Source organism: Trichosurus vulpecula, chromosome 3, assembly GCF_011100635.1.
Source record: "Trichosurus vulpecula isolate mTriVul1 chromosome 3, mTriVul1.pri, whole genome shotgun sequence".
NCBI classification, from domain to species: domain Eukaryota; kingdom Metazoa; phylum Chordata; class Mammalia; order Diprotodontia; family Phalangeridae; genus Trichosurus; species Trichosurus vulpecula.
In genome coordinates this window covers 382,484,545-382,498,031 of record NC_050575.1, presented here as the reverse complement: position 1 = coordinate 382,498,031, position 13,487 = coordinate 382,484,545, and the positions used below count along the sequence as shown (strand labels likewise).

Below are 13,487 nucleotides of genomic sequence, written 5' to 3'. Positions count from 1 at the left end.
ACAATTCAGAAGAAAATTCTACCAACGGTGCTAGGTTGCACATGTGTTGGGGGCAAAGACCTATCTCTTTCCCTTATCCTATTGGCTTCCTAGAACTTCCACTGTGCTTTATGTTGGGGAGGAGGTCACTGCCTGGCTCTAACTTCAACAGCGCCTAGCCCAGGATCAGTTCCAGCTTGGGCTACCCTTTGGGACAAGACCACTTCCATCTTCTGCCCCTCAAGGATTTCTCCAGGACAAGTAAGACACCCTGGCCTCCTGTGTGGGTACTCACATCTCTACTGAGCTTCTCTACTGAGACGGACCTCCCTGGGTCTCAGAGAATAAAACTCCATCAGCCAAGAGGCTGACCTTCAAGGGAAGATGCTGCCTGGACTCACTACAATTGCTAGCACACTCACATCCCCCTCTATTCACTCTATCCCAATGATCCTGAATGCCACTTTGTCTTGTTGCTCCGAGCACTGCCACCAACTCTCCATAACTTCCTGCTTCCTATCTACCCCACTCCCCTTGCTGATACAGCTACTCATCTTCAACTTCTTTCTTTCTCATAACTTTCATCTTCTATCCCTCACTGAGGCATGGTTCCCTCCTGATGATACTGCTTCCCTTGCTACCCTTTCCGGTACTGGTCACTCATTCTCAAATACCTCAACTCACTGGTCATAGATATGGTATCAGAATATGCCTTGCCTTAACCATTGTCAGTTCCAGACCTTCCCTTGACTGTCTTCACTAAACAATCTGTTGTCCTTTGAAGTTCATGATATTCAAATCAATCACTCAATCTAGACCTAGTTGGCAGTTATCTATTAAAACTGCCCCCCTCTCCACCGAGATGTGGCTGATTATACCTCGCCAGGCCCTGAACCCTGAATTACTCCTATCATTTCCCTACTTTGTTCTTCAGCCCTGTTGATTGGGCTCACTACAAATGTCCAATCTCATCTGGACCCTCGCTGCAACTATGTAAACATTCTATTCCTCCCTAATGTAGCCACAGTGGCTGTTCATGCCTTCGAATCTCATAGAACCTCCCATGGTGTCACTTCCATCCTCTCAGCTGAGAATGAGGATTTTAGCTGCCTTCTTTACTGGAAAACGTTGCTACTATTTGCCAAGAACTATGCCTTGTCCTATTCTCATCACATTAGGTAGATATCTTCCACTATCTCCTTCATTTTTGACAGGTAAAGGGGTGGCCCTTTGTCCTTGCCAAGTCAAACCCCTCTTCATGGGGCCTTCATCCTATCCCTCCTCACCTCCAGCAGATCACTTTATAACCCCCATTTCTTGCTTATCTTCCATCTCTGCCTATGGGGGGGTCTAGGGGGTACAGAGGATAGAGCTTTGAGCCTGGAGACAGGAAGACTTGAGTTCAAATGTGACCTAAGACACTTAACTAGCTGTGTGACTCTAGGCAAATCATTTAACCTCTTTTTGCCTCAGTTTCCTCATCAGTAAAATGGGGATTATAATAGCACCTATAGTAAGCTAGAGTTGTGAGGATAAAGGGCCTGCCACATAATCAATGCTCTTAAGATTATGATTGCTGTCCTAAGGGAAGAAAAGCTTCCTTCCTTCTACCTACAAACATGTCCATGTCCCTCCCATTCTTTAAAATCCCTCACTTAATTTGATTTGTTCCTGTTAGCTTTTTCTCTAGCTCTCTTTCCTTTCATGGCAAAATTGGAGAAAGCCATCTACACTAGATGTCTCCATTTCCCTCCCTCCCTCTTTTCTAAACTCTTCTCCAGTCTGGTTTTGAGTTTCATCATTCAACTGAAACTGCTTTCTCCAAAGTTACCATTGATCTCTTAGTTGCCAAATCTAATGGCCTTTTCTCAGTCCAGATCCTTCTTGACCCCTGCAACATTTGACTACCATCTCCTTTTAACTACTCTTTCCTCTAAGTTTTCATGACAACACTCTCTCCTCACTCTCCTATCTAACTTCTTCCTCTCAGTCTTCTTTGTTCCTTCTCCATCCAGGTCACACCCTCTAACTGTAGATATCTCACCAAAGCTCAATCCTGGGTCTCCTCTGCACTTGGTCATCTCATCAGCTGTCACTGGTTCTGTTATGCACTCTAGGCAGATTTTTCCCAGATCTGTATATACATCCCTATACTGTCTCTGAGCTAGCCAAAGCTCCATCTGCCTCTTGGAATCTAGAACTGGAGGTCCAAGTGATATCCCAAATTCAATATGTCCAAAACAGACCTCTTCCCTCCAAATCCACCCCCATCCCTTCTGAGCTTCCTTACTAGCAACAAAGACACCACCATCATCCCATTTACTAAGCCTGGGATGACCTTAATGTCATCCTCCATGCCTCTCATCCCACATATTCAGTCCATCACCACATCTTGTCATGTCTACCTTCACATTTTGTATACATTTTCTCACCACTAACATAGCTACCTACAATTTTAGTTCAGGCCCTCATCACCTCCCCTTGACTGCTGTAATACTCTATTAACTAGCATCTCTGCCTCATCTCCCTCCACTCTAATCCTGCCTCTCCTCAGTTACAAAGGTGTGATTTTTCTAAAGTGCAGATTTGATCGTGCTCCTCCTGCCCCTCCCAATGAACTCCAATGGCTTCCTATCACCCCCAGATCAAATATAAAATCCTCTGGTATAACCTTGCTGCTTCCTACCTCTCAGCCTTATTACACATTACTTCTCTCCATGTCCTCTGTGATCCAGCTGCATTAGCTTACTTGTTAGCTCCTCAAACATCATGACATGATATCCCAACTCCATACTTTACAGTGGCTATCCCCAGTGTATGAAATTCTGTCCCTTCACTTCTGTCTCTTAGTTTCCCTGATTTTCTTCAAGGCTCAGTTCAAATCCCACTTTCTTCAGGCTGCTATCTAGTACATTACCCTTAGATTATCTCCCATCTACTCTCTATGCATCTTGTCTATACCTAGTTATTTACATACAGTTTCCCCTATTAGATTGGGAGCTTTTTGAGGGCAGGAAATATTTATGCCTCTATCCCTAGCACTTCACATAGTACCTGGCAGACTGAGTGACTACGTCTGGAATAGAAATACCAAGTTGTTCTGCTAGAAAAAACACGGAGCTAACGTTTCCATCAGTAAAATGGGGACCATTTGCCTCAGTTTCACACATTGTAGACTCAACTAGGATTAGTATCTTAATGCAAGAAATTTCAAAGATATGTAGGAGCCTTGTTGCTTAGACACAGTGTGATTTGGGATAACCATAATAGCTTTAATTATATACCTTCCTTAGCAGACAGGACATATCATATCTCTAATAATAATAATGATAAAGGTGTAGTTAAGGTTTATAAAGGACATTTCTCATAGTAGCTCTGTAACAGTTACTAGGAGTGCAAGCATTTTTATTTCCATTTTATCACTAAGGAAACTGAGACTTGTGGAGGTGAAATGATCCAGGATTCTGTAGCTAATAAGTGGAGATGGAGCTAAAATTAAGTGTTGGGACTCCTGGTCCCTGTCCTCAATATCCAAAACTTATCCTCTTTCTGGATCTAAGAGTGGCCTTCATTTTTGCAGGGGCCTGGGTGTTAGTAATTTAGCAGTGCTGTCTGAAGAGTGAGAATTTAGGCCAAGATAGTGGGTTAGGGGCAGCCACCCAGATGAATTCTCCTAACATTCTCCTCCAAACAACTTTAAAATAACTCCTCAAAGTGAATTTTGGAGAAGCATAGCCAACAGAATGGGGTTGGGATGAGAAATTTCTGACCTAAGAAAACTTAAGAGGTTGACAAGAGAGGTCTCTGACACTGGGGTTGAGGCATATCCAGAGCCCACTTATGCATCAGCTACAACAGTGGCTGCAGCAGTTCCGGGAGCTCTCAACCAGGAGATGGTAAGGGAGCCAGACAACTGGGCAGAAAGAGATTACAGGGGACCCTTTGCTGGCACTGGGTAGAGCTGTCACTGATCAGCAAACTTATTACCCATACATAGTATTAAGTCACAGTTCTAGGGCAGAGGGGAGTGGTGGTGGAAGGGAACAGGGGCCCTGGTCACAGTTCCAAATCAAAGAGGAGTGCCAGTACTTGTAGCTGTAGGGCACCAGTACCTCTTCCTGGGTGAAGACCAGGAGAGCAGTGATCACACTTCTCCCTACATCGCACCACCTTGGAAGCACCAAAAACTTGCAGACCCCCAGAACTAGCTCTGAAAACAGCAGCACAAAAAAGCTGGAAGCTTGGCTCAGTGCCTTCTCTTGCCCAGGTGAACAGAACCCAATTTTGACATGAAGTTTAAAGACAAGAAATAAGCTGGAAAAATGAACAAAAAAGTGACCATAAAAAGCTACTACAATGGGAAAAACAAGATGTAGACTCAGGTGACAGTAATGTAAAAACAGGCATAAAAAAGCCTCAAAGAAAAATTCTAATTGGACCCAAGCCCAGCAATAATTCTAGGAAGAGTTAGAGAAGAATAGTAGAGGAAAAACTGAGAAAAGAAATGGAAGTGATGCAACAAAATTACAAAAAGAGAAGGAACAGGAAAAAGAAAATACTGAAGAAAATAACACCTTAAAAAAAGAGAATTGGCCAAATGATAAAAAGAAGCACAAAAAAAAAAATCCACTGAAGAGGACTCCTTAAAAAGCAGGCCAAATGGAAAAGGTGCTAAATCTCACTATATAAAAAGTTCCTTAAAAATTAAAATTGGGCAAAGGGAAGCTCCATGAGACATCAAGAAACAATAAAACAAAAGTCAAAAGAATGAAAATACAGAAGAAAATGTGAAATATCTCATTGGAAAAATAATTGAACTAGAAAATAGATTGAGGAGAGATAATTTAAGAATTATTGGACTACTTTAAAGCCATGATCAAAGAAATAGCCTAAATATCATATTTCATGAATTTATCCAGGAAAACTGCTCTGATATCTTAGATCTAGAGGGTTAAATCGAAATTGAAAGGATCCACTTATCACCACCTGAAAGAGATCCCAAAATGAAAACTTCAGAAATATTATAGCCAAATTCCAGAGCTCCCAGGTCAAAGAGAAAACATTTCAAGCAGCCAGGAAATAAAACAATTCAAATATCATGGAGGCAGAGTCAGGATCACACAAGATTTAGCAGCTTCCGTGTTAAAGGAGTGGCAGAGGACTTAGAATTTGATATTCTGTAAAGCAAAGGAGATAGGAATACAGTCAAGAATAACCTACCAGCAAAACAATGTAATCTTTTAGGGGAAAATGGATATTTAATGAAATAGAGGACTTAAAAGTGCCCCTAATAAAAAGACCAAAACTGAATAAAAAATTTGACATTCAAACAGAAGACAAGAGAAGGATAAAAAAGCAAGCATGAAAAAATAAATAAAATTAACCCGTTTACATGGGAAGATGATACATGTAATTCCTAAGAACTTTATCATTATTAGGGTAGTTAAAAGGAGTTTACATAGAGGGTATGGGTGTGAGTCAATTACTGCTAGAATGATCACAAAAAATGAAGGCATGAGTAAGAGGGGTGCACTAGGAGAAGAGGAAGAGAGAGGTAGAATGGGAGAAATTTTCTCACATAAAGGAGGTATGCAAGGAAGAACTTTTACAATGGAAGGGAAAATGGCTGGGGGACTGGTGGCCAATGGTTGAACCTCACTCTTGTTGGAATTGGCTCAAGGAGGGAAGAATATACATACATACACATACATATACACAGATGCACACTCAGTTGTGTATAGAAATATAATTTACCCAATAGGAAATAGGAGGTGAAAGGAATAAGAGAAAAAGGGAGGGCAGATTAAGAGATGTAGTGTATGTGGGAGGGAGAGACAGAAGAAAATGGGATGGAGGAAAATACATAGGCATCATAAATGTGATATGAATGGCATGAGTTCACCCATAAAATAGAAGCAAATGGCAGTAGAAACCAGAGTCCAGCAATATGTTGTTCACAAGAGACACACTTGAAACAGACACACTGAGAGTTAAAGGGTTGGAGCAGAATCTAATATGCTTCAGCTGAAGTAAAAAAGGCTGAGGTAGCAATCATGATCTTGGACAAAGCAAAAATAGACCTAATTAAAAGAGATAATCAGGGACATTACATGATAAAAGGTACTATAGACAAGGGGCAAGTAGGTGGTATAGTGGATAGAGTGCCAAGCCTGGAATCAGGAAGACTCATCTTCATGAGTTCAAATCCAACCTCAGACACTAGTTGTGTGACCCTAGGCAAGTCACTTAACCCTGTTTGCCTCAGTTTCCTCATCTGCAAAAGGTGCTAGAGAAGGAAATGGCAAATCACTCCAATATCTCTGCCAAGACCCCAAATGGGGTCATGGAGAGTTGGACACAACTGAAAAATGACTTAAAACAACCACAGACAATAAAGTAATATCTATATTTTTACATCAAGTTTCTCTAAGTCCTCATTTTTTATTAAATTTATTTTTAGTTTTCAACATTTATTTTTATGAGATTTTTAGTTCTAAGATTTCTCCCCCTCCCTTCATTCCATCCTCCCCAAGATGGTATACAAGCTGATATAAGCTATATATGTATGATCATATTAAACATATTTCTACATAGTCATGTTGTGAAAGAAGATTCAGAATAAAAGGAGAAAACTATGAAAAAGAAAAAAACAAGAAAGAGAAAATAGTATGCTTTGATCTGCATTGACTCCATAGTTCTTTCTCTGCATGTGGACAGCATTTTCTATCATGAGTCCCTTGGAATTGTCTTAGATCGTTTCATTGCTGAGAAGAGCTTAGTCTGTCAAAGTTGGTCATGGCACAGTGTTGCTGTTACTGTGTATGATGTTCTCCTGGTTCTGTTCACTTCACCCAATACATGTAAGTTTTTCCAGGTTTTTCTGAAATCCACCTGCTCATCATTCCTTATGGAACAATAGTATCTCATTGCATTCATGTGTCACAACTTGTTTAGCCATTTTCCAATTGATGGGCATCTTCTCAATTTCCAATTCTTTTCTGCTATAAAAAAGCTGCTATAAAAATTTTTGTACATGTGGGTTCTTTTCCCTTTTTTATGATCTCTTTGGGATACAAACTTAGTAGTGGTATTGCTGGATCAAAGGATATGTACAGTTTTATAGCTCTTTAGGCATAGTTCCAAATTGTTCTCCAGCATGGTTGGATCAGTTCACAAGTCTACCAACAATGCATCAGTGTTCCAATTTTCCCACATCTTCTCCAACATTTATAATTTTCCTGATTTGTCATTTTAGCCACTCTGATAGGTGTGATGTGGGTATGTCAGAGTTGTTTTAATTTGCATTTCTCTAATCAATAGTGATTTAGAGCATTTTTCATCTGTATCATGCATAGCTTTAATTTCTTCATCCAAAAACTGCCTGTTCATATCCTTTGACAACTTATCAATTGGGGAATGACTTGTATTCTTAGAGATTTGACTCAGTTCTCTATATATTTTAGAAATGAGGCCTTTATCTGTGACACTGACTGTAAAAATTGTTTCCCAGCTTTCCACTTCCTTTTAATCTTAGTTGCATTGGCTTTGTGCAAAACCTTTTTAATTTAATGTAATCAAAATGATCAATTTTGTATTTCTTAATGTTCTGTATCTCTTGTTTGGTCATAAATTCTTTCCTTCTCACATATATCTGACAGGTAAACTATTCCTTGCTCTCCTACTTTGCTTATAGTTTCACCCTTTATGTCTAAATCATATACCCATTTTGACCTTATCTTGCTACATAGTGTAAGACATTGGTCTATGCCTAGTTTCTGCCATACTGTTTTCGTAGCAGTTTTTCTCAAATAGTGAGTTCTTATCTCAGAAACTGGAGTCTTTGGGTTTATCAAATGGTAGATCACTATAGTTATTGACTACTGTGTCTTGTGTACCTAACCTATTCCACTGATCCACCACTCTATTTCTTAGCCAGTACCAAGTAGTTTTGATGATTGCTGCTTCAAAATACAGTTTTAGATCTGGTACAGCTAGGTCTCATAAAAGCCATTTTTCATTTGATAAATGGTCAAAGGATATAAACAGGCAATTTTTTAAAAAAATCAAAGCTCTCTATAGACATATGAAAAAAGTGCTCTAAATCACTATTGATTAGAGAAAGGCAAATTAAAACAACTCTGAGGTATCACATCACACCTATCAGAAATGACATGCTGGAGGGAATGAGGGAAAAATAGGGACACTGATGAGTTATTGGTGGAGTAGTGAACTGGTCCAACCATTCTGGAGAACAATTTGGAACTATGCCCAAAGGACCATAAAACTCTGCATATCCTTTTATCCGGCAATACCAATACTAGGTCTGTATCCCAATGGGGTAAAAGAAAAAGACCTATATGTACAAAAATATTTATAGCAGATCTTTTTTGTGTGGTGGTCAAGACTTGAAAGCGGAGGAGATGATTATCAATTGGAGCATGGCTGAACAAGTTGTGGCATATGATTATGATGGAGTACTATTGTACTATGGGAAATGACAAGGTGGGTAGGTTCAGAAAAACATGGCAAGACCTATATGAATTAATGCAAAATGAAATAAGAACCAAGAGATTATTGTGCACAATTATAGCAATGTTGTTATGATCAGCTATGAAAGATTTGGCTACTCTGTTCAATACAGTGATCCAAGACTCTTCCAAAGGACTCATGATGAAAACATGCTCTCCTCCTCTAGAGAGAGATATAAATTGAATTATAGTTTTCTCATTTTTTCTTTTTTTAAAAAATATGGCCAATATGAAAGTATTTTACATGTATGATTAACATATTGCTTGCTTTCTCGGTGGTTGTGATAGCGGATGGGGGGGAGGGAGAGAATCTGAAACTCAAAAAGAAAAGAATGTTTAATATAAATAAATAATAAATCATTTTTTAAATAATGATTTGTCAGGATATCATGAGGGGCTGAGTGAAAAGTAGGAAGGAATTATGATTCTTTGTGGAGCCTGGGTGAGACCATCTCTTCCCTCCCAATCACCACCAGATGGCTCTTTTAAAAAAGAAAGATACATACTTTGAATAAAACAGGAATTGAATTTATAAGTCCCAGCTCCTAGAAGTTTAGACTGTCTTAGGTGTGAAAACGTACTGGGATACTTATCACTTAGACTGTCTTTTTAGAGGGCAACCATGTTACTTACAAAGCTAAGAGAATTAATTTAATTTTTCAAGTAATCACTAGCTTCTCCCCTTGAGTATTCATGTCTATTGAACCCATGGTGCTTCCTGGATCATTGACAACATGATACTGGTTTTCAGAATGGAGTAAGTAGTCCAGTGATTTGGTTATAGGTGCCTGTGATCTATTACCATCCTTTCTAGCACTTTAAGTTTTAAACCGCTATTTCACATACATTTTGTTGTTGTTTTGTCAGTCAGTTGTGTCTGTTTGTGACCCCATTTGGGGTTTTCTTGGCAAAGATACTGGAACAGTTCACCATTTCCTTCTCCATCTCATTGACAGATGAGGAAACTGAGGCAAACAGGGTTAAGTGACTTGCCATGGGTCACACAGCTAGGAAGTGTCCGAGGCTGGATTTGAATACGAGTCCCCCTCACTCCAGGGCCAACACTCTATCCATTGTGCCACCTAGCTGCTGCCTCACATACATACTTTAAGCCCATTTCATCTTAACAACCCTACCATGGGCCAGGCAGGGCAAGAGCTCTACACCATGTTTGACAAATGAAGAATTAAGTTTGAGAAGCTCAACGATGTGCCCAAGGTTACACAGCTATTAAGTGGAAATGATTAAGGCTGGGTCTATAGACTTGGGAGTCTGGTGTTTTCTCCACTACTTTTTACTTTCTCACGAATCTACAAATATGCATCAGAAGTGAAAGCGATACATTTTGGCCTCCTGAAATCAGTCTAAAAATTCAGATTATTCATTAGAAAGATGCTCTTATTCTCAGTTTAATATATTTTATTAATAAAAACCGCCGTAATTTAATAAATAAATAGCGTGAGATTTCTCTGTCAGGCACAGCACTGATGCCCAGAATGATAGCCCTTACATGTATAGGGTAACACATTGTGGAAATAGCCTTTGCTTGCTGTAGTTTGGAACCATCCAGGGTAAACCAATGTAGGCTGTGGCAGGTTTTTCAAAGGAGAAGAATCAAGTCTGGCAGCTGAAGGGGTCATCAACATAAGTGATGTTGTTATCTAAAAATATGTCTTTGTGTGCATCTCTGAAAAAAAGGTCACAGTTTCAGCAAAAATATACACTATTTATAAAAATGTTTCACTGGTTGGAATCCATTACACTGCTTCGGGGTGAGTCTTGTCTTTCTCAGTTCTGCAGCAATATTTTTCACATAGTTTGATGAGCTCTGATAGAATGAACACAGATGAAGCCAAACCCGTTAAAAACAACAAGTCTGCCAAAAGTAAAAAGAAGAAAAATCATAAATTACTCATTTCAGAGACAAGTATAAAAAACTTTATACTCTTCAGAGGAACTATCTTATAAAGGTCCTGGCAACTTGTATTAAAATTCAAAGGCAATCCACCTCTTCCCTGCCCTCACACTTCTTCATGAAAAGCAACCCAGAGAACATGGCCACAAGCTGTACAGCTTGATCTCAACTCTTGTCCCTTCCCCCAATGATTCTGAGGGTTAGGTGCTCCTTCCATCCTTTTAGGTGTTAGTATCCTTCTGAGCTCTATAATTAGAGCTTTCCCTCCTTCCCCTCCCCACCCAATTCCATATTCTCATTTGATGATCTCATCAGCTCTCATGGATTCAATTATGCTGACAATTCCCAGATCTATATAATCAGTCCTAAATTCTTTCCTGCTCGGTCTGCCTTTGGCACATCTCAAACTCAACACGTCCAAAATGGAACCCATTATCTTCTCTCCCAAACAATCCCCAAATATTGAACTTCATTATTATCAAAGATGCCACTATCCTCCCAGATACCCAGGCTCAGACAGCCTCACTGTCATCCTCTCCTTTCTACTCTCAAACAGTGACCATATTCACTTCGGTTTTCACCTCTACATAGATGACTGCCAAGTAAGTGATATGATGAAAAGTGCAGTGAAAATGGACTCGACCAAGACATTGATTTGAATCCTGGCTATGCCACTTATCCTATCCATATGACCATGCCAATTCCTCATCTATAAAACAAGGAGATTGGATTAGGTAATTGCTATGGTCTCTTCTAAGTCCATCTATGATCCTTCTGTAGCATTTGACATTGATGACCTCTTATCTTCTGGAGATTCTTTGGGTTTTTGTGATACTGCTTTCTTGGTTCTCTTACCCATCTGACCCCTCTCAGTCTTCTTTGTTCATCATCCTTATCATAGTTCCTATGTATAGCCTAAGGCTCTGTCTTGGGTCTTCTTCACAATCTGTACCTTTTGTTTGGTGACTTCATTAGATCCCATGGCTATAACTAACTCCAGTCTCTCTTCTAAGCTCCAATCTTAAAATTCCAATTGCGTGTTGGACATTTCAAACTCAACCCATTCAAAACACAATTTATCATTCTCAACTTACCCACCTCCTGAACAACTCCTCCCCTCCTCCTCCTCCTCTTCCTTCTTACCACAGCCACCACTGTCTGGTCACCCAGGCTGACATTCTCAGCATTGTCCTTAACTCCCCATTCTCCCTCACTCATCTATCCAATTAGCTGCCAGATCTTGTCATTCCTACTTCCACTCTCTTCTCCCTATTTCTAGGGCCACCACCAGGTCCTTTTCACCTATTGCCTGGACTACTGTCAGAGCCTCCTAATTGGTGTCCCTATCCCCAGAATCTCCCTTCTCTGATCCACCCTCCTCACAACTAAAGTGCAGGTTACTTCCCTACTCAAACTTCGATGGCTTATAATCAAATATAGGCGCTTCTATTAGCATTTAAAGTTTTTCACATCCTAGCCCCAACCTCCCTTTCTAGCCCCATCATACACATATATTTGTATGTGTGTATATACAAATATAGATATGCATAGATGTATATGCAAATGCAGATATACATGTATATACACACTATCCCACATATATTTGTATGTATATACATATGCATAGATGTATATGCAAAGGCAGATATACATGTATATACACACTATCCCACATATATTTGTATGTATATACATATGCATAGATGTATATGCAAAGGCAGATATACATGTCTATACACACTATCCCACATATATTTGTATGTATATACATATGCATAGATGTATATGCAAATGCAGATATACATGTATATACACACTATCCCACATATATTTGTATGTATATACATATGCATAGATTTATATGCAAATGCAGATATACATGTATATACATACTATCCCACATATATTTGTATGTATATACATATGCATAGATTTATATGCAAAGGCAGATATACATGTATATACACACTATCCTCGTCATGCCCATTTCTAAGCTTTTCTGCTACTGGAAGAGTCCCAAGATTTTCTTGTGATTTATCCCACCATGGTCCAATAAAACCAGCCTTTCAGCTAATTCTCATACATACTTTGCCTCCTATCTTTATGTCTTCTCACAGGCTTCCTTCATTTTGGAAAGTATTCCTTCCTCACCTCTACCTCTCATAATGAGATTTTACCATGAAAACTTAAGGCGTGCACCACCTCCTTTGAAGGCTTTCCTGCCCACTCCATTCCCTATTGCTGATGCCATCCCTCCAACACTGTCTGGCATTTATTTTGTATGTACCTGTATGTATACATATTGTCTCTCCCAATAAAACATTAGCTCCTTAAGGGACCAGTTCATTTTTTTTCTTTGTAATCCTAGCAGGATTCCTTAAACTTAATAAATTCTTGTTGATTGACTGATCCTATATAAATCCAGCCTCAGTTGTTCTCTACGCTCTTTCCTAGCTGCCTGCTGGACATTTTTACCTGATTATAACCTGTTAACCCCTCAAACTACCATCTTCCTTCCAGAAGTTCTTTTCTTTTGACATTTCCATTAAAGCAGCATTATTCTAGTCACCTAAGCCCCAAAATCTTGGAGTCAACTCTTCCTATTTTCCCATTACCCACAGCCAATCACTGGCCAAATCCCTGTTATTTCTGTCTCCTTAGAATCTCTTGACATTTCTTCCCTTCTACGCTTAATGTCATTACCCTTTTTACACCTTACGTGCACTATAGTAGCTGCCTAACTGGTTTCCTTGCCCCTCTGTTCTTCATCCAGATTCCTAATGTAGAATTCTAATCATACCACTCCTCCATTCATAAGCTCCATTCAGAATATGAGTATGGAAAAGTGGGAGACCATGCTGGCCTCAGGATCAGGGAGTCCTAGGTTAAATCCTGATTCATACTAGTTGTAAAACCCTAGTCTCAAGGGTTTATTTATTTTATTTATTATTTAACCCAAGGCTTAGTTTCCTCATCTGTAAAACAGAGATAATGATAATGGAAATCTCCATCTCACATAATTGTTGTGAAGAAAATTATCTGGTAAATCTTAAAGTACTTAATCT

General features: G+C 39.4%; 1 protein-coding gene across 1 annotated transcript in view; it reads right to left on the bottom strand.

Annotated features, from left to right (window-relative positions):
* Positions 1-9,972: 9,972 nt before the first annotated feature.
* The window catches only part of ATP2C2 (ATPase secretory pathway Ca2+ transporting 2), a 109,602-nt gene continuing 106,087 nt past the window's right edge, over positions 9,973-13,487 (bottom strand). Inside the window, exon 27 of the mRNA XM_036750719.1 lies at positions 9,973-10,383. Within this exon, the coding sequence (XP_036606614.1) occupies positions 10,265-10,383 (119 nt within the window). The 3' untranslated portion in view covers positions 9,973-10,264. The remainder of the gene's footprint in view (positions 10,384-13,487) is intronic.